Genomic DNA, 22,489 nt, shown 5'->3' with positions numbered 1-22,489 from the left:
CCCTGAGCTACTTGAAATTACCCACGGCATTTCTCGCGAGCTCGGAGCAGCTCTGCCCCGCTGCGTGCTCTCGGTTACAACACCTCAGCGTGAACAGCCATGGCTGCACTGCGCAGGCTTATCCCTTCATTCACTAACAGCTCCAGAACAGGGACGTTTACGCCGCGGAAACAGCAAACGTCCTCAAAGGCGACAAAAGCGCTGAAAGTTGTCGCGGCTGGAGCCTGCGTCACCGCCGCGGCCGGTGCTGCGTGCTACTGCTGCTGGTCGGTCGGCAGGCGCCCCGGACTCACGAGCCACGTCGAGGCTCGGCTCGTGCATCTGGCTTTGCCATCGGTTTCCGCCACCGATAAGGTACAGTGGGACTTTCGTCGAGCCGTGTGCGTTTAGTGACAACATTCAGCTCACGACCATCTGACTGAAACACCTTCAGTCGTGTAAAAATGCTTCAGGCTCAGTTTTCGCTTCTATAAATAATAATAATAATAATAATAATAATAATAATAATAATAATAATAATAATATCAAACAGAACCACTCGTTGTTTCGTGCACGTGACATTCCAGCCATAATTACTGTATGTGGCGTCACCACAAGGAGCTATCCGCGACCTTTGGTGCTGAAATGGCAAAAAAAAAAAAAAAAAAAAAAAAAATGGTCAAAGGCGTCTCAGATCACGTGACGCGGTCGCGGTGATAACTGAAGGTTTGGCCTTCTTTTGATGTGTATGGAGCCTGTCATAACGAGTGCTGGCTTATTGCTGCTTTATGTAAATGAAGAGGTGCATAATTATTACAATTTACTTTTATACATGCATTAGTCAGTGTTTGCATGATTTAGGGGGTGGACAGAATAACATGAACACCTGTCTACATATGGCAACTAACTATTTTTTTATATTTTGGACATTCTCATTGGATGGTATGAAGACAGACCGGAAGTGAGGGGTGAGAGAGGGGTAAGGCATGCAGTAAAAGGTCTCCAGATGGTAATTGTATATTTGTTAGGTTAGGTTAGGTTAGGTTAGGTAGTTACTTTATTAATCCCCGAGGGGAATTTTTTTTTCGCTACAGCAGCATACAGAAGCAATAAGATAATAATAGAACAATAGAAAGCAATAAAATAGCAGTAAAATAGCAGTAAAAAAATATAAATATAAATATAAAATGCACAGTATATACAGTATATACAGTACAGTATATATATTATATACAACAATATACAATTATGTTTGAGGTCGTACTTTATCATGATGTTCGTGTATTTAAAATGTTTCCTTTCTTTACTTCAAATGTCTACAGAGGTGGGCAAAATATTGCTCAATACACAGCACGGCCAGAGTCCAGTGATAATCTTACATTGGTGAAAAATGTAATGGTATAAGTGGGACTGCAACTAATAATAATTTTCATGATGGTTAATCTACTGAATAAAATTAATTAACGGAATAGGTTTTTACTTCACTGACATCACTAATCCACAGAGCTTGAAAAGACGGCTTCAGATTGTCCCAAACTTAAATATATTCAGTTTACAATGATATGAAATGGATAGATAACAAAATGGAACAGCAGGAGATCCTCACAGTTGAATTAATCAATAAGTTGATCAACAGGAAATTGATTGGCTACTAGGGGATGTGGATCATTTACAATGTACATGAAATTCAAATTATTCATCAAGCATAACATTTTTATTTTTCATTATAAAGAAAATTTTTCACAGCAACTTTTAGACAAAACAAGGAAACTGCAGGCTTCTTTCTGTCTAGAAACATGTGAGGAGCACTTTTCACTATTTTCTGACATTTTAAAGACATACTTATTATTCATTAAAAAAAAACTAAGAAACAAACAAATGTTGCCACTTTAGCTTGATAAATACCTTTTTTCAGTTCACTGATTATTCAATGTTTTGCTGATTGAATATCTGTCCCTATATTAAATTCAGCATTAATTATAAGCCTCACACAGGTTTTTGTAGCACTGTTGTAGCTGTTTGTAAATCAGGTGTTCATGTTATTTTGTCTAACCCTTTTACATTGTGCCCATTGCCCTTTTACACACCAGCACTTGTAAATCTCTTCAGCTCAGACACATGTTAACACCGCTGACATGTTCACAGATCACAGGACACATAAACAAACAAGTAAACCATGTCTGATTTGCACACTTCACTCCTCGCAGAGAAAAGATTGCTCGTCTGACGTCGGGGGGTTGAAGGGAGGTAAAGTTGACTGGTGTCCACAGAGAAGAGGAATCCAGGGACACAGGAAACTGGACACTGGACACTGGGGCTTGGCGGAGGGGCTGATATTTGATGAGAAGCGGGGGTGGTTGGAGGGGGTTTAATGGTTAAGCAGAGGGGGGCACACATTCCCTGGGTGTTTGCTCTGTGCCCAGTGGACCTGGCAGTATGCCACCTAACAGAGAGATCCACTCTGTCCTCACCAACCCGGCCTTCTGATCTGGCTGGGTCTGAACAGTTGTAGGGATATTATCTGCCGTGCAGGGATGAAAAATAGGGCTGACATAACATGCACCCCATTACTGAATTAAAGCACGGCCCTCTTTGTTGTTCCATGTGAGCGCGGCTTTTCATGACAAGAAAAGCTTCTGTGGATTTCATAAAGAGCATCTTTCAGAAAGTATTATCACTGCTAGTATTCGCAATATTTCACAAAGCTGTGTGTGTGTGTGTGTGTGTGTGTGTGTGTGTGTGTGTGTGTGTGTGTGTGTGTGTGTGTGTGTGTGTGTGTCTTTCCAGACGAGGACCTACGGACTGGATGATGGAGATGTGTACATGTCGTCCCATGAAAACAGATTTCGTCTGTTCAGTTCAGTGGAGGTCGAAGGTCAGCTCTACATGACGCCGCTCAACTTCATCGAGTCCCTCACTCTGAACGAAACGAAGAGTGAGTCAGCCTCTAACACTCAACTCATCTCCACAACAATAAACATCCTTTAGAGGAAGAAAGGAATCATTGTTGATGTTCAGGACTTAAACAGTCATTTAGTCTATTAACTTAATCAGTTAATTATTCAAAAGTTTTAGGATTTGCTTGTTTTTCTGTCTTTCTCTGAATGTTTTTGTGATTTCACCCTGACTCAAGCAAATTAAATACGTCTCCATGGGCTTTGAGACCATTATAGACGTTTGTTTGTTTTTCTGTTATTTTAGATTTGTGAAAATAATCGGTAGATTTATCAAAAATGAAAATAATCACTGGTTTCAGCCCTATTTTGCCCTTTCTTGATATCAAGGAAATATCAAGGAACTCTGGAGCCACAGGAACCAAAAACAAATTGTTATTATGCAAATTGGCACAACAACAGATTAGAAAGTGACAGGAAAAGCGTTTATTGTTTGGTACGCAATTGTCACACAAGAAACATCGACACAGAGTCATCGAGTCAAGTCGAGACATATTTCCTGGTCCACTGAAACGTACTGTCTCCAGAGAGCAGACTTCTCAGGGGTCAGGAGCTGTGGCTGACAACTTACATCGATTCTGTAGGATCGTTCCAGAGTTCCTGGTCCAGTTCCTGTGGTGGAAACGAGCTAACTCAGTGTGTCTAAAAGCAGGTGATTTCAGTAGTCAAAGCCTAAAGTGGCCTGAGTAAGGACAGTTGATATCAGTTACGGAGTAGTTGGCTGCCATTTCCTTCACTGCAGAAGCTACACTGCCTCTGTAACCTTTACTGCTCTGTGATTGAACAGTGTCATTTGCTTTATTACATACCTGTGAAGTCATCAGATAAATCCCTACTCCTTCATCCTCTAATTACTTTGAATTATGCAATGATTTAAAGCAGTTTTAACAAGTCCTGGTGTCCTGATATGTTCTGTTTGCTGAGGGCCCGTGAAGTGTCATCGGACAATAAGTCACGGCTTGCAGGGCCTCAGTCATAACACCTGCATAAAGATAAACATCTTTGCAGCAACCTTACTTTTATGGCTCATTTATGTGGCAACAAACTTCCAGCGACCCACAAGAGACCAAACAACTTAGCATGGATGCCATAAATGTAACGATAAGACAATCCTCCGATTACTGTGATTGATCGTGGTGTAAAGTGTGTGACCTGCTGTAATGTTTTGGATGTGGCTTCACTGCCATGTAATGAGGAAGGTAAACGGGACACGTTAATTCAAATAGCACACCGTTGGTCTTTATTTTGTAGCTGCTAATTGCTAATTTGTTTCAATATCGTAATCGTGGTGTTTTATGATTACAGTGTGGCTGTAAAAAGAGACATGTTGTGATGGTTTACTGGCAGAGCCTGAAGTGAACCATTTGAGTTAATTATTCATATCTGATCCATGAGGTTTGCGTGTCATGAAACATTAATTGAAGGCATTAAAAGCATGATGTCTGCGTTGAAGATGATGTCTCCGCTCTCTTCGGGCCACTACATGGTGATCATAATCCAGACTCAGGCTTGGAAATGTGTCAGTGGAGGTATTATCACTGCTATCGAAGTGATTCCCAGCCAGGTGTTTTTACGACACGTCCGTTTTATCTCCTGCTTTATTGGCCGTCGGAATGCGTTCATGGAAATACACAGCTTTTGTTTCTGTCCACATAAACAGCTGTTTTTACTTTTGCTTCCCACTTCTATACTCCTGACACAGAATTCATCAGGACAACAAGGTTTTAAAAGTCGAAAGGTAAATCATCCACTAACTGTTCATCTTGTTTTGTTCAGGCAAGAGAGGACAGAAGTCCCTCACGCAAAAGGTGAGTCGTGCTGTCATCGAAGCACTTGATGCTGTTTTACAGAATCTCCTCCTTGTCTGTGTAAAACCTCTGTAATTACTGTAACGCTGGCAGACGCTGTATTATGTTGATAGTGATTACTCAGGACTCAGAAATGAATGAGTGATCGGGGATTTTCTTCTGTTCTCGCAGGAGTTAGACAAGATGCTGGCTGATACCCCGCCTGTTTGGAAAGGATCATCTAATTTGTTTAGAAATCTTCGTGAACGAGGTAAAGAAGCCGCTTGTTGTACTCCAGCGCTCCACATGAATCTCTTGAATGGAAGTCATTCCCTTTGTGATCTTGTTTTTTTTTTAAGCGTTCATATTAAAGCCCTCCCATGTCTTGTTCAGAGAGTGCTCTGTTTTGTGTGTCGTCTCTAATCCTGAACAGAAAGTGTGGGCTGTAAATGGTATCTTATCTTTACATCGGTCTGGTAACCTGTTGATTGATTCTCAGGTAACCTCTGTGGGAGGGAATTGTTCATTGATAATATACAAAACGGTCCGTGTGTGTTTCTCTCATAAAGAATCCTGTAACTATGAAGTTCCTGGAAACTCACAGATAAACTATAATTTATGCTAATTGTAGGGTTAGGAGAAACTTCTTTGAAAGAAAAACTCCTTTAAAACCCAAGTAAATAAATTATGAATCCTCCATTTATTTTTGGAAGTTTTACAGTCCACATGTTGAATTATGTGCTTGTCTGAAGACAAACTTCACATTTTTGCATATTAAGCTGCGCTAAAAGACTCGCTAGGTTACACTAGCAATTGATTGGAATTAAGTGATGTGATAATTAATGATGAGTGTGTGTATTACAGTTATTTCATGAGAAAGAAAGGCTAACAATAGTGCTGATAAAACTTGAATTAGACTTGTTCTAGCAATTTTGCATCACAAATTTCTGTCAAATGTCAGATTGGAAAGGTAGAAATGCTTCCTACAGCTAATGACAGTATGTTTTCCACCTTTTTCCTAATTGTATACCATCCACATTTAAAACGTGCAGATAAATAATCTGCAGCTCTTTTTTGTAACCAGTTTTTAAGCAAAATCGCCACATCTTCCGGGTTCAGCTACTCAATTGCAATGACGTTCTGCTGGAAATTGGCCCATAAGATGGTTAAGTGAATATTCTTAAGTTTGACACCAACAAGACAACAATTCAAAGATCTCACAGACGGCTCTGGAAAAAGTTGTATGTTCATATTTTGCTCATATCTGACATTTTATTGGCAAAAAGATAAAATAATCATGTGATCTAAAAGTTTTAACAGACATCCCTTACAGAAAAAACACTTGAATTTCACATGCGCAAAATCTCATGTGACCACATTCACATGTGATTGTGCACATGTGAAACATGTATGTTGCTCGTGGGAAACGTGGTTTTGGAACATTTCCGTGGTGTAATGTGTGAAGCCCACGTATATTCCCATGTGAACACTTTTCCAAATATTTTCTCCATATTATCATGTGCTGCAACATGTGTTAAACATGTGTCATACATGTGATCACATGTGTCCCCCATGTGGGAAACATGTAAACCTCGTGTTTTTTTCTGTATGGTCTGTTATGTGTAGTCCACGCTGGTGCTCATCGAATCCAGTCTGCTCAAAGAAGCCGGACGCAGATTCAGAACTTCAACATTCAGACTCCTTGAGCTTGTAAACAGTTTGCGCCGTAAATGAGCGCCGACTCGGCACATGTGGAGCCTACCTGGACTTGTTTCAAACGCGAATCTGATTTCACCTCATGTGGGTTGTGAAATTGCTGCACACCTCAGTTCATGGTAACATCGCATGAAGGCAAACTGAAGTTGTCAGTGTGAGTGAAACTCTTTTAAATGTTCCCACCTGGGCCTGCACACTCCCGGCTCAGTAGGTCAGACGAGCCAACGGAGCATCAGATCTGACTGTTCGGCTCTCCCCTCTGTTGCTTTAGCTAAGTGCCAACGCTGGGATTTGGGGCTTTTAATCCTGCTGTTAAACGTTGCAGCTTTGTCAGGGAAAAAAAGGACGGGATTGATCTGTGAACAAAGCGTTGCTTTAGAGAATGAGGGAGCTTTTTGAACCCAGCTATGTCGAGACATGTCCCACCGGCCACCCCCCTGATCACCGCGGACATTATGAAGCCTAAGAATGGCATTGGATTACATCTCCGGGACTGCCACTCTGTATGAAGTGTTTCTGTGGAATTCTTTGTATTGTCTAACAACATCTACTTGAGCTCAGAGGCTGAACTGTGGAGGGGGAGGGGGAGGGAGGGGGGGGGCGGGGGTGGGGGGGGGAGGAGGGGGCTCGCTTCAGGAGTGAAGGTGTGTGGTATTGGTGAGACATGGCAGGAATCTTAAAAAGTTTTTTTTCTCTCTTCAACCCATTTAAGCCTTAAAGGCTTTGAAGGTAGAGATCTGTTGTCATTATAGGGCCGTACCTGCCACACTGAGAGAGCCGGGTGAGGCCATGGAGCACTTTGTCACGGGGAATTTTTAGATGAACTTAGAATCGTAAACACAACTAATTATCTTTTCACACCTCACTTTTTGACGTATTAGCAACATAACTCCGGCCTCTAGAGAAAATGCAAGACAGTAAAAATGATATCTTTGTATGCTAGTTTTGTTTTTTGTTTCCCCTTCTGTGTTCTTCTGTCTGAAAATATCTCCCTGCAGCAAACCTGAATTCTTTTCCCATAACACCCGAAGCAGTCACCCAGAACTATCTGTGCTCGATTCTCTATCTTCCCGAGCAAACAAAAGCTTGGGAATGCTTTCAGAGGCAGAAGGGAGAAGCCTCCCGAGTCGGCTGAGATGTCGCCTGACACTTATTCTTCCTGTCTCCATGTCACACAACAAAGGGAGCTGAAGGACGTGACACAAAAACCTGAATCGTCCGTTTTCAATCAGTGACAGATCACTTGAGAATGTATTACACCTTGTTACCCAAACACGATCAGAAGCCACAGGCCTTAAATTTGTTTGGGTTTGTGTCCAGATAGGTCAGCTCAGTTGTAAAGCTTGTGTTTGTGTGAGGGGAACACCAAGCATGAAGTAAAAGGCACCTTTTAAGATGTTATCAGTGAGTGCAAGAAGATTACTTATGTCTGAAGGCGTGCCCTGTTTCTTTGCATTGGCTTACTCATCTCGGCAGCTTGACTTTGAACATCTGTAAACACCTCGAGCTAACTGGTTGATGCTATTTGATGCTGTCTTGGGTGTGAAAGGGAACATTTGGTTTTTGTTTCTTGGCTTGACTCGTTTTTTTCTCTCTTCCAGGTGTCATCAGTTACACTGAGTACCTCTTCCTGCTCTGCATTTTAACAAGTCAGCACATATTTGAACTAACTTAAACAAAACAATCTTAAGATGATTTAAGAATTAAAAGTTTGCTGTCCAATATCATAAATCTTTGTTTGATTTCAGAGCCCCACGCAGGCTTTAGGATCGCCTTCAACATGTTTGATGCAGATGGGAATGAAATGGTGGACAAAAGGGAGTTTTTAATGGTATGAACCTCATGTTCATCTTCAGATATAATAACATTCATTTGATCTGCTGTGTTGAAATATCCACAATTACGCCTTTTCTCTTATAGCTGGAAGAAATCTTCCGTAAGAAAAAGGACAGAAAAGAAGTTACTGAAGAGCAAAGAGTGGACCAGCAGGTATGAGTTTCAACTGCATTTTTTTCATCTTTTTGCTCATCGTTTTTGGTTTTCTGGTCTTTAAACTTCTTTCACTGGTTTTAACAAAAACACTCATAAACATACTATATTGTACATACCAGGGCTGGGCAATATGGGCAAAATCCCATGTCACAATATTTCTGAGTTAATATTGCACCTTGATATTGCAACAATATTGTTGGGATGACTGTTGGTGGTTTAACACATTTTTACACAATGAGAATTTTGATAAATAAATGGATGTGATGGCTGAATGGGTAAAAGCAGATAATAGAACAGCTAAAACAGTCTGGTAAGTTCAGAAAATTATATCTGTAATGCAACCTTCAAAACCAGGAAAAGACAGCTCTTATACCTTATCAGGACATTACTGTATCTAGTCTCTTATCACCATATTAACATACAGCAGTATTAATATGCTGTCCAGCCTGACTGCCCAGCCGCACATAGACAGCCAGCAGGTAGCATGTTCATTTGTAGTCCGAGATGTTCCCCAACAGTTTCGGGGGACCAAAACAGAGCGAAAAGGAGAGTAACTATTTGACTTACATTACAGGCATCAGGCGCTCATAACATTTCATATTACTCTTGTACTGCTTCATTTTAATTGAATTTTAGATGTTTGTTGGATTGCAACAAGGTGGTAAAATGTCCCAAAAGTTATGCGTCCAGGCTGTTCTGCTGCCTCCAAGAGGCAAATTCCAAATTATAAAAGGCTTATGCTGATTTAAAACTGCACTAATCGATTGTTGCCATGAGAATTGGGACCACAGAATTTTAGCTAAGCTGTTTTTTTTTTTTTTAATGGATTTTACTTTACTGTTTTGGTTCAGTCTCGTTTCAAGGAACATTACAAATGGACGCTAACGTTTCTTTGTCTCTGCTTGTGATGTTCACTAAAACCATTACTGTTGTGTTCTCCTTCCCCTGTTAGCCAAAAACAATGTGAATCTTAAATTCAAAGTTAGATCAAACATTGTTGGTTTGAGCTGGCAACACTTGCTGTAGTCCCAGAGAGAACAGCGACTGCACAGAGGTGAATGTGGTCATACAGGGTAAAACATGCCTGAGGCTTTCATCTCTGTAGGGTTGTCTTATGCTGCATGCAGGTGGATGTAAACAGGCAGAGCTGAATAGAGCGATAAGAGCGACTCTTTGAGGTTCTTATCACATGGAGGAGCTTATTCTGCTCTGGGACAAATGTTAGCATCTCTGGACGGTCTTGAATTAATCTTAAACCCGTATAACTATCAAAAAGATCATTAGAATGGGCACTCTAGATTGGGACATGTAATGATGCTTTGCAGAAAGACAGAGTTTAGGACGAAGACTCTGCATTCATAAGCTTAAGAATAAGAATAATCTTGGCTCATTGCAAAGTCAAGTCATATAAAATTGAAGTCTTTGACTTAAAAAAATCGATTGATAGCTTGTAAACTAATTTCCAACCGTCTTCCTGTTCAAAAATACTTTGTTGATTGTGAGCGAGTCCTCCGTCGTGCATACACCTTTTTCTCTTTTGCATTTCAGAGCCTGCAGCTTTACGGTCATCGCAAATCCCAGCCACACAGTGTAGGTATTGTTCTTTTTCCCTGAAGGAAAATGAACAGTTGTGCTTGTTGCATGTATTTTTTTTTTTTTGGAATGTGGTCTTGCTAAACCGAGTCAGCATAGAAAACATACATGTATCTGAGGGGCTGACAGCACCCACATTTGTCTCTGTTAACACCAGATAACCTCATTCACTGAAATTGAAATGCATCACTGTGTACTCCAACATTATCTGACATATTGTCTGTGTGTATGTGGTAGTGCAGGGAAAGGAGGAGGGATGGGGGGTGTGGGCGGGAGGGGGGGGGAGGGGGGCGCGCGCAGGTGATTTATGTACTTGCCTTTTGTCAGTGTTCGGCCGCAGATTCCACCTCATACAACTCCTTTCCTGAAGACTGACAACGCTTCTGCACCCAGAGCCTCATGTTTTATTTTTACAGTTTCTTGTGCAGTGGTATTTGGGCTCAGGTTACCTTTTGAGATGGGTTTGACCATGAAGATACCAGTCAGGGAGGAGAAGCAGCAATGTGAAAGCCACTCAACACACACATCGAAGAGCCTACAGCTAACAGAGGGACAGGCCCTGCTTTTCAGAGTACTGTTTGAAGACTTTACCTTTAGGTGTGTCTTTTTTTTTGTTTTGATTCCCTCTGCCTTTCTGGAGATTTCTTTCCAGAAACAAGTTCAAAAGTTAAACCTTTCAATAACATTTGAAGACAGGCATGTCTTGAGTGCTGTGGTTGGGCTTTCCCCCAGCATATTCTAATTACAAGCGTATCAGGATCTTTTCATGGGATGAGATGGGAACAGTGCGGTGCATTAAAGAGTTGTTCCGTAATTAGCTGTGGGATTATGCTGTAAATCTCCCTCTCTGGTATAAAGAAATGAGGCGCAGAGGAAAAGCTGTTTCATCAGCTGTGTCACGTTCCCCCTCAGGCTTGGGAGATGAAAAAAATAAAACTGAATAGGATAAATAAATATTATGAAATGAAGCAAGCCATACTTAAGAACACGTGTTGGCAGCAGCTGGCTGTTCCTGGTTGGTTGTGCCCAAGTGTTACTTCTGAATGAGGTGATGTCGAGACTTGAGAAGAAATGATAGGCTGAAAAAACACAACGAGTGAGAGGCACCAACACAGCTTGGTTGAGAACCGGGAGTTGAAATCATAGTTTTACTTCACTGCTTGGACGTCAGATTTCCTCTGATCTTTTTAGTGCAGATGACACCAATTACAAGCAAATTGTTTTTTGAGAGTTGTGTTTCAGTGTAGCTGTAGTTATAGTAGCTCCACAGCAGCTGGAAGAGTGAAGGGAGCAGTGTAAACTGCAATAATAATAATGATGGTTAATCTGAGATCAGGATGACCTCATTGAGAAAAATAGCACAGAGCGGCTTCCAGACAGCATCAAGCAGCCAACACACAAACCACCGAAAATGGATCAAATAAAAATCTTTTGCACAACAGTACTGTGATGGAAGGTGTTTGATAATCTGCATTTAGGCTGGATTCAGTTACATAGTTGACCTGACATGAGTCCTCCTTCAGGTCTCACGCCTTGCAGGCTTTGGACATGTATTTGCCGTGTTGGCTCATGTCATGCCAAGAGGCTACATTGCATGGCTGCAGAGCAGGCTCATGTCAGGGCTGAAGGGCCTCTCACATACACTGCTGTCAGCCTGTGCACTGTGTCTGCATGTGTGTGTCCCTCTGTCTATGTGGGCTTTACGTTCACCCGACTCTTCCTCCTCTTTCTGTTCGGCCCTCCTGCCTGTCTCACTGTCGGAGTTTGTTCACCCGCCTCTCTCGCGCTAATCTTGATAACATGTACCAGATGTATTTTGTTGTCTAACAGCTGTGCTTCAACTGCTGCCACAGGTTCTTAAAAAAGACGGTCAGCATGTGGCGGCCCGAGGCATGTGGGATGTTCTCAGACGTGGCACGAGTCAAGTTCTGTTTTCTGATCTCACTGAGGTAGCCAGGCTCTCTTGCTTAAATGATCATATGACAGTCCTACACACCACTGTATCACCCTCACTGTTATGTTTCTCCAAGAAAGTCCTGCTGGTCCGTGTTAGTGAGAACATGGGAACATGTTCTCTTGTCTGTCTGGTTAGTGAGAGTGAATACTCAAAGAGAACTACGCTAATGCTTCCTCTAACAGAAGCAGCATCTACAGGAAGATGTGTAGCATGTTCAACCATCCTGTTGCATGGCGCGTGTTTGTTACATGCAGAAATGAGAAATGCCAGCCACTGTTTGGTTTCAGTCATGCTGAAGAATGAAACATTAACTCTGAGTAATTATATAATAGCAGAATGTGGGTATGGCCATTAACTAACATCTTAAAACCTTTAGCATGTAAACTTTGTTACCGTGACATCTTGTATGTTCCAGAACAGCTGGATTTTTAGGTTTAATCATTGCTGGTTAGTTGTATCACTGTTGGTTTTACAGAATATATATCACATCTGAGGTGGATATTTATTAAAGCTATAAGGAGTCACAAGACTGTCAACTTTTGTCCCTCTTTTATAGAATGTGGATGATAAAACCGAGACGACGCTGTTGGTGCATTTCTTCGGGAAAAAAGGCAAAGCGGAGTTGAAATTTGAAGATTTTTACAAGTGAGTAAAGAAACCTTTTGCCTGCTCTGTGATTCATGATAACGTCCCTGAGAAAATGATTATTTCTCACTGTAATATGGCCATTAATCACTGTGACTGTCCAGCAGCTAAACCTTTAGTGACTGTGTTAAGTGTTCCTTTGTGCGTGGAGCTTCTGGTGGTGGCGTTTCCTGTCAGCAGCTGCCTTCTGTCTCACTCCTCCAGGTTCATGGACAACCTGCAGACAGAGGTGCTTGAGATAGAGTTCCTCTCCTACTCCAAAGGCATGCCCACCATCAGTGAGGAAGACTTCGCCCGGATCCTTCTTCGCTACACCAATGTGGACGACGTCAGTGGGTATTTGGAGAACGTGCGTCACAGTTTGCCAGATGAAAAGGTGCGCTTTTCCCTTCAGCTTCGCTTTGTCATCACACTCTGACAGTCTGAAGCTCAAAGTACAAGTGGTGGAATAAATAACAGCTCACGATATGATGTAATCTAATTCAACTTCAGATACTAAAGCTTCAGAGAATACAGGAGATTCGTGATCACTTCTCACCAGTGTTATGAGATTCACAAAGGTTGTAGGACTCTTAAATTGGACCATATTATATTGATATTGAAGTTATTTTGTCCACACCTGTCACATTACCTTGCCCTTACATCCTATAATTCTTCCTTCAGCCCACAATCAGCTAACACGCAAACACAGACATCATTCCTTCCTGAACATATATGTTATATGTTGTTGCTAACTGACAACCCACTGCAGAGTCTACAGCTACAGTATAGAGTGCAGCAGCTCGGTGGTACCACACCCTCGCTGACACACCAGCAAGTCACTGCACCCAGCCAGGAAGTGACTCCAGGAAGTCACTCTGTCCAGCTGAGACATCATCCCAACACACAACTAAGAATGAAATAACAAAATGTTGTTTTTACATTTTGTTTTTATACACATTAAACAAACAAAATATAAAACGTTAATTATTGTGCACTAGGAAGTTTTTTTTAAATTTTCTTTAATTTGTATTACTACTACTACTACTGGTGATTACTGCCTATAGTTTTGTATTTAGAGTACAGACATAAGAGAGGTATTACTTTTCTTGTCTAATTCCCAGAATGAAAGTGAAGACATGTATGATTTATAATATTAAACTGTTCCTTGAAATGCCACAAATCAAATAAAGCCCCAAAGTTTGGAATTTGGAAATTTTACTTTTGTCGTAATCCCACTGAAAACAGCTGAAGAAGACACAACAATGCACAGAGTACATGAACTGCAGCGGTCCCTGAGTCTGTGGGGGGGGGGGGGGGGGGGGGTTTCCAAAGCTATTCAACTTTTTAAGGAGACCTTCTGAAAAAGCAAACTGGAAGCTTCATTTTTCTACAAACACGAAGTTTACATCCTCGCGTGGCTGCATGTGGCTTTAAGTCTGACACCATCTGTAATAATTTAGTTTTATGTGACTACAGGAGCATTCCTCTGTTTCTTCTGTGAATTAGCTGTTGAGTGAAGCAGCCTCATTTTGGCTTTAATTTGTTTTTCCTCTTGGCACGCTGACCCGCATGAAAAGGTGCCAGCAGCTCCTCAGCTGCCTCGAGGAGCCTGTTGCTAGATCTCCATTGATAATCAAGTGGGTCTCATCATTAGACTAAGAGATATTTTATGGGTCTCACCTTGTTAAAACAGCAAAGCATCACAGATTAGTCATTACTCCATTTGTCAGGGCTGTGTGTGTTGTCTGTTCGGCTGGGCCTCCGGCGAGAGAAGCAGCTAGTAGCCCCAGGACGGTTGAGTGGACATCAATAGGCTCAGTGTTTGAGTCATCAGCCAAGCCTGAGATGTTTGGGGATTCGTCACTTTTGTTTTTGTTTATTCAAGTATCAGGTTAATCTGCCTTAGAAAAGTCTGCAAACGTCCTGACTTCTTCCCAAAAGCTACAATCCTCCCCCTGCTGCTGACAGCTCAGCGTGTCCATACTGCGCAGGGACAATCCAGCCGTGTATACTCTGCGTTTGGGTGTGTTATCTATCTGATGGCTTCAAGGTCCCACGAACACTAAAGGATTCCCCGCAAGATGAAAGGAAGCAGATTATGTATTGTGTGAATTTTAGCACTATGCTTGGCTGGATTGTTGACACATGCATCCTTCTTAATGTGGCTGTATAATATTATATTCATACATAAAACCATTGTTTTATTGCTGTCCTGTTATTTGCAGGGGATCACCTTTGAGGAGTTCAGATCCTTCTTCCAGTTCCTCAACAACCTGGAGGACTTTGCCATCGCCATGCAGATGTATAACTTCGCCAACCGCTCCGTTGGTCAAGGTAAAGACTCAGTTTGGTGTCAGACAAGTTTCACAACACTTAATGCTGAAGTAGTGGATCGTTCAGTTTGGAAAGTATTTGACTGTTTTTCCTTTTCATTGCTTTTTGTCACAATATCTGCAGAGATGGCTGCCTGGACGAACCGTTCTGTCATTTCCATGCTCTGTTTATAAAGTCAATAATTTAATTTTCACAATTAATTTGTACAGTACATTATGTTGCACACCAAACTTCAAATTTTCTAATTGTTTACCAAACTGTTCAGACCTCCTACCACTATGTACCAAACCATATTTCCCAAGTACCACTTCCCACTTCACTTCACGTTAGAAATGTCGACACTCTGTGACCCAACTGCCGATTCAGCATTATAATGGCTTCCTGTCAGGTCCAGTGTTGTCACATTTCCTATCAACTGTTTTTTGGACGTTTTGCCATTTAAAAATACCACTTTGCTCAAATCAGATGGAAGAGTCCGAATCTTTCTGTGTTAAGCTAACATTAGCGTTATCTTGTGTCAGACGTGACATGACGTCACCTCACGAGGCTGATCATAGGGAAGTTTTATTTCTGAAATATTTAAATGATCAAACATTCATTTTTATATGATTTTCATGAGTAGTCTGTAGATGAAATGAAATGACAATTTAATGTGCAGTTCCTGTAGACCACCAGGTGGCGCTTCACCCATCACCACAGTTTGAGAATCAATGCTTGAATGAATTTATAAATAGATGCACTTTGGAAAACATCATTCCAACAAGACCTCTGTATGTGTTTGTGGAAACATTTGCTCTGAAAATGACTCTAGACAAATGTGTGCAAAGTTAAAAATGTCATTTTGTTGTTCAATACCTGACAAACCTCTTTTAAACAAACTGTTAAAGATATTGAGTTTCTTTTTAAGTGTCTAATTTACTTCCTTAATTCATTTCTCGTTTTTGGGAGTATCATCCACATGTCTCCTGTAGAAGTTACACTACGGGACCAAAAGTATGTGGACATCAGAACATTACACTCATGTGACTGCATGAACATCTTACAGCAGCCTCCACTACTGTAGGAAGGTTTGTTACCTGCCTGCAGGGATTAACTCCCATTCAGCTACAAGGATCATTAGTGAGGTTGACCAGACATGTTTGGCAACAACGCTTCTTTTTAACACAAAGGTGTTAGATGGGGTTGAGGTCAGGCTCCATGGAGGCCAATCAAGTTCTTCTACTTCAAACTTCAAAGAGTCTCCGCCAACTGTTGCCACAAAGTTACCTTCTGTGAGTTACCCTCACAGAAAACCACATGAATTTATCGTGCAAAAAGTCAGATCACATGTAACCACATACACGAGTGTGTAAATGTGAAATTTCACCCGTATGGTTTTGGAATATTTTCATGGTGAAATGTGTGAAGCGCAAATAGTTTCCCATGTGAAAACTTTTCCACATATTTTTCCTTTATGTTGCAACATGTGGTAAACATGTGTCATCACATTTGATTGCGTGAAAAACGTATGAAACTCGTGTGTTTTTTCTCTAAGGGTAGAATATTCATGCATGCTGATGCATTAAGTTGATTGGAACAATAGTCTTGTCCCAGATCAAAGGAGTGTAAAAACAACATGTATCTACATACTTTTGGTAAAAAAAAAAGTGTGGATTTGGGTGGTTTGAGTGGCTGTGACTCAGATGGTGCAGCGGGTTGCCCACTAATCATAAGGTTGGTGGTTCAATCCCCAGTTCTTCCTACCCGCATGCCAAAGTGTCATTGGGTAAGACGCTGAACCCTGAGTTGCTCCCGATGGCAGGCGAGCACCGTGCAGCGGTCAGTGGTGTGTGTGTGTGTGTGTGAATGGGAGACAAACTGTAAAGCGCTTTGAGCCTTGACCTTCACTAACAAGTGGAGCCTTTGAATATTTAATGAAGTTCTTTTTACATCCCGACAATTGTCATTCGATCAGGAACAACGTTTGGTGTCTTTGACCGTCCTCAACCTGTCAACAGCAGGTGTTGTTATACTACCTACAGTCTAGCAGATTGGACTTGAAACTCTTGGTCATCACTGCACACGTCACCCACCTGTACTGCCCTCCTTCATCTCCCAGTTTGAACAAAAATGGCCTTCTCTTCTGTTTATTCTTTTCTTCTCTGCATGTGCTTGCATTTGTTTGGTCTTTGCTTTTGGTCCTCATTTCAGGAAGATTTAGGAAACACTGTTCAGAGTCTGATGGTTTCAAAACAGCAAATTAGTTTGCAAGAGGCAACATTTCTCATCATTAAAGAGGGTGTCGTTTCCTTCTTTAGAAAGAATCTGCCTCTTGATCTCAAATCTTTGAGTCAGCTGCACCAAAAACGGGCTTTTATGATTTTGTCTTATACCTTCAAATGTCATATTATTCAGAGTACTAATGTTATTATTGGTACCAAATACATGACGTCCTCTCCTCTTGAAGTGTTGATTTACTCTTCACTTCTCACCTGATCAGTTTGTTTTTATCTTCCCTTTCAGAGGAGTTCACCCGAGCGGTCTACGTGGCCACGGACATCAAGCTGACCCGCCACCTGGTCAACACCGTCTTCAAGATCTTCGACGAGGATCACGATGATAAACTCAGCCACAAGGAGTTCATTGGTGTCATGAAGGACCGGCTGCTCCGTGGCGACGGGGTGAGACAGCTGACAGCGTTTTAAACGCCATTCATCTGTTTTATGACACAGAAGGTGACAGAAGAGATGCAGCCTCCCAGTCCACTCTCCTCCTTAGTGGGCCTCGGAGAGCAGCTCCTCGATGGACTGACTGATGTGAAACAAACTGGCATAATAAGTCTTTCTGTCGGCCATTTGTTGATGTGTAACCTGTCAGTGTAGAAGGGGCTCATAGATGGACACATGGATGCAAGTATAAAGCACAAACAGGCAAATATGGGTTGAAGCTGAGCTCATATAAACATGTTTATCGTCAAAACAATACTTTTAAACAATTTGGCCTACTTAAGCATCTATTAGCAACAAAACACCATGTGTCCTGTTTAATTAGGACTTTGAGTAAAGACTAATTATGTATCTTTTTTTCTGTAGGCAGTGGTATACTTAAATACCTCCACATCATCATACCTAAATTACACTTCTGCCTCTTTCTGTCACTGAAACACATCTGAGCTGAGCTGAGACTTTTGTGGCGTTATACTGCCACCTAGTGGGACATCAAGAAAACCGGACTTCTCATAAAGGGAAATCGAGTTTGACTTTCTCTCTCTATCTCTCTATCTCTCTATCTCTCTTTCACACACACACACACACACACACACACACACACACACACACACACACACACACACACACACACACACACACACACACACACACACACACACAAATATATTTACAGGGCGTGAGAGGGGAGGAAAAGTTCATCTCTTTCAAGTCCTGCATGAAGAAGGAGCTTTCAGGCAAATAGGTAAAAATCTTTTCTCACACCGTCAGCATTTTCTGTTAAATGGGACAAGAGTAAAAACGTTTCTGTTACTGCAAAGTTGAAAAGTGCAGGGACTTCTTTTTTTTTTAAACAGCTCTCTAACAGAGTTTCTTAGGCACACTGTAGTAGTATGTAATCAGTTTTTGGGACGTGTTTGAGGCCCACACTCTCCTCATCTGCAGCATTAAGTTACACTGTAATATTAACGCCTGAACAACTGCCACCAGATACCAGCTTAGACCTGCATACATGAGCAGCGAGCAGTGCAGTTTAAAGCCCCATAAATGTTTCAAAGGAAATGCATCTCTCAGAGGCGAGGAGAGGAGAGGAGAGGAGAGGAGAGGAGAGGAGAGGAGAGGAGAGGAGAGGAGAGGAGAGTTTGATATTCTTCCCTGATAAAAACACTAACAATGTCTATGTGGAGAAATTTGAGAACTTTGAGACAAAAGAGAAAATAACCTCTATTTAGCTGCTTTATTGTGCGGTTTGATCAGAATGAAAGAACAATGAAGAGTTAGTATTTCACTTGAATGCAACCTCAGCAGTGAAAGGAGTAATTGGAATTTTTATATATATATATATATATATATATATATATATTCTTATTCGCTTCCCTGCCAATAGTTAGATTATAAGATTCACACCACTCCCATATTTTTTTTATAAGAAAGTTGAACCTCCAGTAAACAGCCAGTTAACTTAGTTTAGTTTGGCACAAAGACTGTAAACAAGAGGATGAGCTAGCCCGGCTCTGTCCAAAGGAAACAAAATCGAACCTCTAGAGCTTTTTAAGTAACTTAATAAATCGTGTCTACACCAAACCAAAGTGTAGAAACGACCATTTGTGTTTTTATGGTAAGCAATGTGTTTTTATTGTCATGATTATACATAGGTTTTAGCCTATGCTAAGCTAACCAGCTGCTGGCTGTAACTTCATAACTACTGTACAAACACGAGTCGGTATCTCCTCATCTAACTTGGCAACTAAGTGAATACATGTATATACACTTTGTACTATTTCAGCATTTTAATGTTCACAGTAAATTATTTTTTTCCTACTCTGTGCTCCCATTTTCAGTAGTCGTATCGATGGAAAATTACAAGGTATTTGCCCCCTGTGATATTTTTATTTTTAAGTTAAAGGAAATAACTAATTTTATAATAGGTTTGTGGGAGTTGTCAGTTTTTAACTTTAGGTATGTTCACTGCAGAGGACCCAGATTTTTTGCAAACTTGCAGAACTGCAGCTGCAGTGTGCACCATGGCTGTTCAAGAGTTGCAGGAGTTTTTGTTTCTTACTATTCTAGTTTTTCAGAATCTAATTTCTGCCTCATAAAATGCAGGAAAATCAAAATTGCCTTAAGCTCCAGGAAGGAAATAGATTATTCATCCCTGTTTGTCTTTATAATGACGATGCAACTCACAATGTGTCCCACTTGTCTTATTTATCATTGTCTCTCTGTTTTGTCTCCAGGTGAAGATCCCAGCACCAGTGCATGTCTTACAGTGTGGATCAGCTGTGCCTTTTTTCTACTCTCTACCAGGACAGAAGGGTTCGTGCATGCCGAAGCATCTTATTGTGCTGTCTTACAAGTTTGAAACTAAACAGGATGTGGCTCAAACAGGAAGTTGTCAGCTTAATGGAAATCTGTTGGAAGTGGTCAAACAAACATGTTCGGTCCATGAAGGACGGACAAAATCCACTTAACTCTGTTACAGGACTCTGAATTGCACTAATTATTTTATCTAAATGCTTTTGCCTGTTCCAGCAGATATTGAACTATTTATTGTTTCTAACTGTTATTTATTTATGGGTGAACTCCAGGTTGTGTTACTACTGCTCTGCCAGTATGTTGTGTTTGGTGTGATTGTCTTCCTGTCCCAGGCCTGACTCTGTTTGGTGGCAGCATTGCTTGCATTCTTTGTCCTTTTGTCAGCTCTGCAGGCCCCCCCCCCCCTCTCCCGCACAGATCAACTCAGGACAGCGCCTCCCCTCCTCCTCTTATTTCATCCCCAAAGCCCTGTAGCTAAAACCCTCCAAGACCCTCCAGAGCCAGCAGGCCTGAACACACTCCCTCAGTATGTGGCTTTTTCACTGTTTAACTACAGGCAGCTGAGAGTGTTAATCATTTCTTGGCTCGTAAATAGAAGCGCTATTATGTCACTGGCAGGGATGACCTCTATATCAATAAATATGCAACATATTGAAGCCATATGTCTCTCTTGGGACACTAAGTCTAAATTATCATTGGTTTTAAAGGCACATGTTAAATGACTTTTAGACTCTGTATGGATACACTCACTGTGTATAACTGAGAAAATCTTATTGTCATAATATTTGCTTTGGGGTGAGTTGTGTACTGAAAAAAGACTGAATATATCAACATGTATCATACTTTGATATTAACCAGACTAATGTGTTTGTATTTCAGGCTACTTTCTGTTTGAATGTTGGATGTTTGGATTAGTTAGTCTACCTCGTTCTTTTAAATCAGGCCTCGACTGTTTCACTGATGTTAGACAGCAGATGCATTTTTCATGATGCAGTGCAATAAATATCAGATCAAATATTTGGTTATTTTGTCTTCCTCTTTCTTTCACAAGAAACACACCTGTCAGTCATTTCTTGCATCGTTGCAGCTGTGACAAACCTCTGTTACCTTCTTTTCTTCAATTACAATGGACTGATGGCAGGACCACAGCAGAATAAATTAGCTGCTTTAATCTCAACCTGAAGGCAAATCATTAACAGTATTAATCATCAGGAACCTGGGGCTGTGTGGGTGTTTAAGACTTTAATCAGGGACTTTTTTTTAGCTTTAAATGATTCATTCAGCAGGGTAATAATTGGTTCACTCTCATCCTGAACTTCCCAAAGTAACATGACGGGGGTCCTTCAAGGATTCTGTAACAGATCACTGAAATAGAAAGAAAAGTGTCATTACAGTGTTCATCCATTCATTCTCAGCCAGTCATCAGTATTGTTTAACCTCTCAGTGAATAAGCCTCAGTGTATCTGGTAAAAGAAGGATCTTATTTATCCAAATGATCCAGCAGTACTTTGTATTTTTCCTGGTTGATAGTAAACTAAGAATATTATAAATTGTTTGACTTTACACCATTTGATGATCGTGATTTTTGGAATCCTTAAACATTTTCTGAATTTTTTTGTGAAGTGAAAGGAAACAACAAATGCAAATACTTACTTGCCCATTATATCTGTGCATTGTTAATGATCTTCCTATGGACAGTGGGAAAGTACAGGTAGTTTCACCAAATATTTCCCTCTTTAGTCTGTTTTAATACAGGGTTTCATTTCCTTTCATGTTCAGATAAACACAAATGGTGCAGCCTTTGAACCTTTTGGCCTTAAAGTTGCAATTGCACAAAGTTGGAGATATGAACATATGAAGAAAAACATCATTTAAATGGAAGCAGAAGCTGAGATTTCCTGACCTTGTCCTTGTTGAAGCTAAAAAAATACTGGTTTCTACAATTCTTATCTTTTGTCATACACTGCACCTTTTGTACCTTGTAAATGTCCACATCTTTCATACACAAGTTTGTAAATCTACTGTAAGTCTCAACTCCTGAAATAACTGATGACATAATCAGGGTAATTTTCGCAGCCTTTGAAAATCAGTTTTAGAGCTGCCATGGAGATTATACAGCTGTTTTCATGGCCTGGCACTTGTCATGTCAAATAAATCTTTTTTTATTTTATTCACTTTATTAATCCCCGAGGGGAAATTTCTTCGCTACAGCAGGGGGGCTGTCAGGGGGGAGCTGCTGCAACAGGCTGCCACTAGCGCGGCGCCAGGTAACCTGACCTGAGGTGCATGTTTTTGGATGATGGGAGAATATTTCCTGCCTCCCAGGACTTTCTCCATAGAGAGTTTAATATTCTTCCATCAATACAGGGGTTAGAGAAAAACACAGATACATGCTTTCTTCCATCTTCCCATCAGCTATTCAAAAAAAATGTGATTCAGTCTGTCGTGACTTGGAGACGCGATACAGTGTCCTTCGGTGTCAGGCTTCTTCTCTCTTGCTGCTTTTCTGAAGGTTTTGATGACAAATGA

General features: G+C 41.0%; 1 protein-coding gene across 3 annotated transcripts; it reads left to right on the top strand.

Moving 5' to 3' along the window:
• The first annotated feature begins 28 nt into the window (after positions 1-28).
• micu3b (mitochondrial calcium uptake family, member 3b) lies at positions 29-20,977 on the top strand. Of its 3 annotated transcripts, XM_069171011.1 has the most exons (16): positions 29-354; positions 2,767-2,914; positions 4,710-4,741; positions 4,913-4,991; positions 8,038-8,085; positions 8,185-8,267; positions 8,357-8,425; positions 9,977-10,018; positions 11,875-11,970; positions 12,535-12,623; positions 12,828-12,999; positions 14,831-14,939; positions 17,442-17,599; positions 18,321-18,389; positions 19,486-19,511; positions 19,882-20,977. In XM_069171011.1, exons 1-14 carry the CDS (start codon positions 100-102, stop codon positions 18,387-18,389), a joined length of 1,449 nt encoding a protein of 482 aa, XP_069027112.1. In that variant the 5' UTR covers positions 29-99; the 3' UTR covers positions 19,486-19,511; positions 19,882-20,977. The 3 variants fall into 3 exon arrangements, with proteins under 3 accessions (XP_069027112.1, XP_069027111.1, XP_069027113.1); XM_069171010.1 differs by lacking the exon at positions 19,486-19,511; XM_069171012.1 differs by lacking the exons at positions 11,875-11,970; positions 19,486-19,511.
• The last annotated feature ends 1,512 nt before the right edge of the window (positions 20,978-22,489 follow it).

This window comes from Embiotoca jacksoni, unplaced genomic scaffold, assembly GCF_022577435.1.
Source record: "Embiotoca jacksoni isolate LCO1_2020_lvr unplaced genomic scaffold, fEmbJac1.0.p SCAF_5, whole genome shotgun sequence".
Taxonomy (NCBI): domain Eukaryota; kingdom Metazoa; phylum Chordata; class Actinopteri; family Embiotocidae; genus Embiotoca; species Embiotoca jacksoni.
The sequence above is the reverse complement of the archived record's forward strand: the minus strand, read 5'-3'. Positions and strand labels throughout refer to the sequence as shown.

Bases quoted from the DNA above. Each gene is read 5' to 3' on its own strand.
- micu3b (XM_069171010.1), top strand. From the start codon at position 100: ATGGCTGCACTGCGCAGGCTTATCCCTTCATTCACTAACAGCTCCAGA. The intron at 11,971-12,534 runs GTAGCCAGGCTC...CCTCTTTTATAG, and splicing joins TGTTTTCTGATCTCACTGAG to AATGTGGATGATAAAACCGA. The intron at 17,600-18,320 runs GTGAGACAGCTG...ATATATTTACAG, and splicing joins GGCTGCTCCGTGGCGACGGG to GGCGTGAGAGGGGAGGAAAA.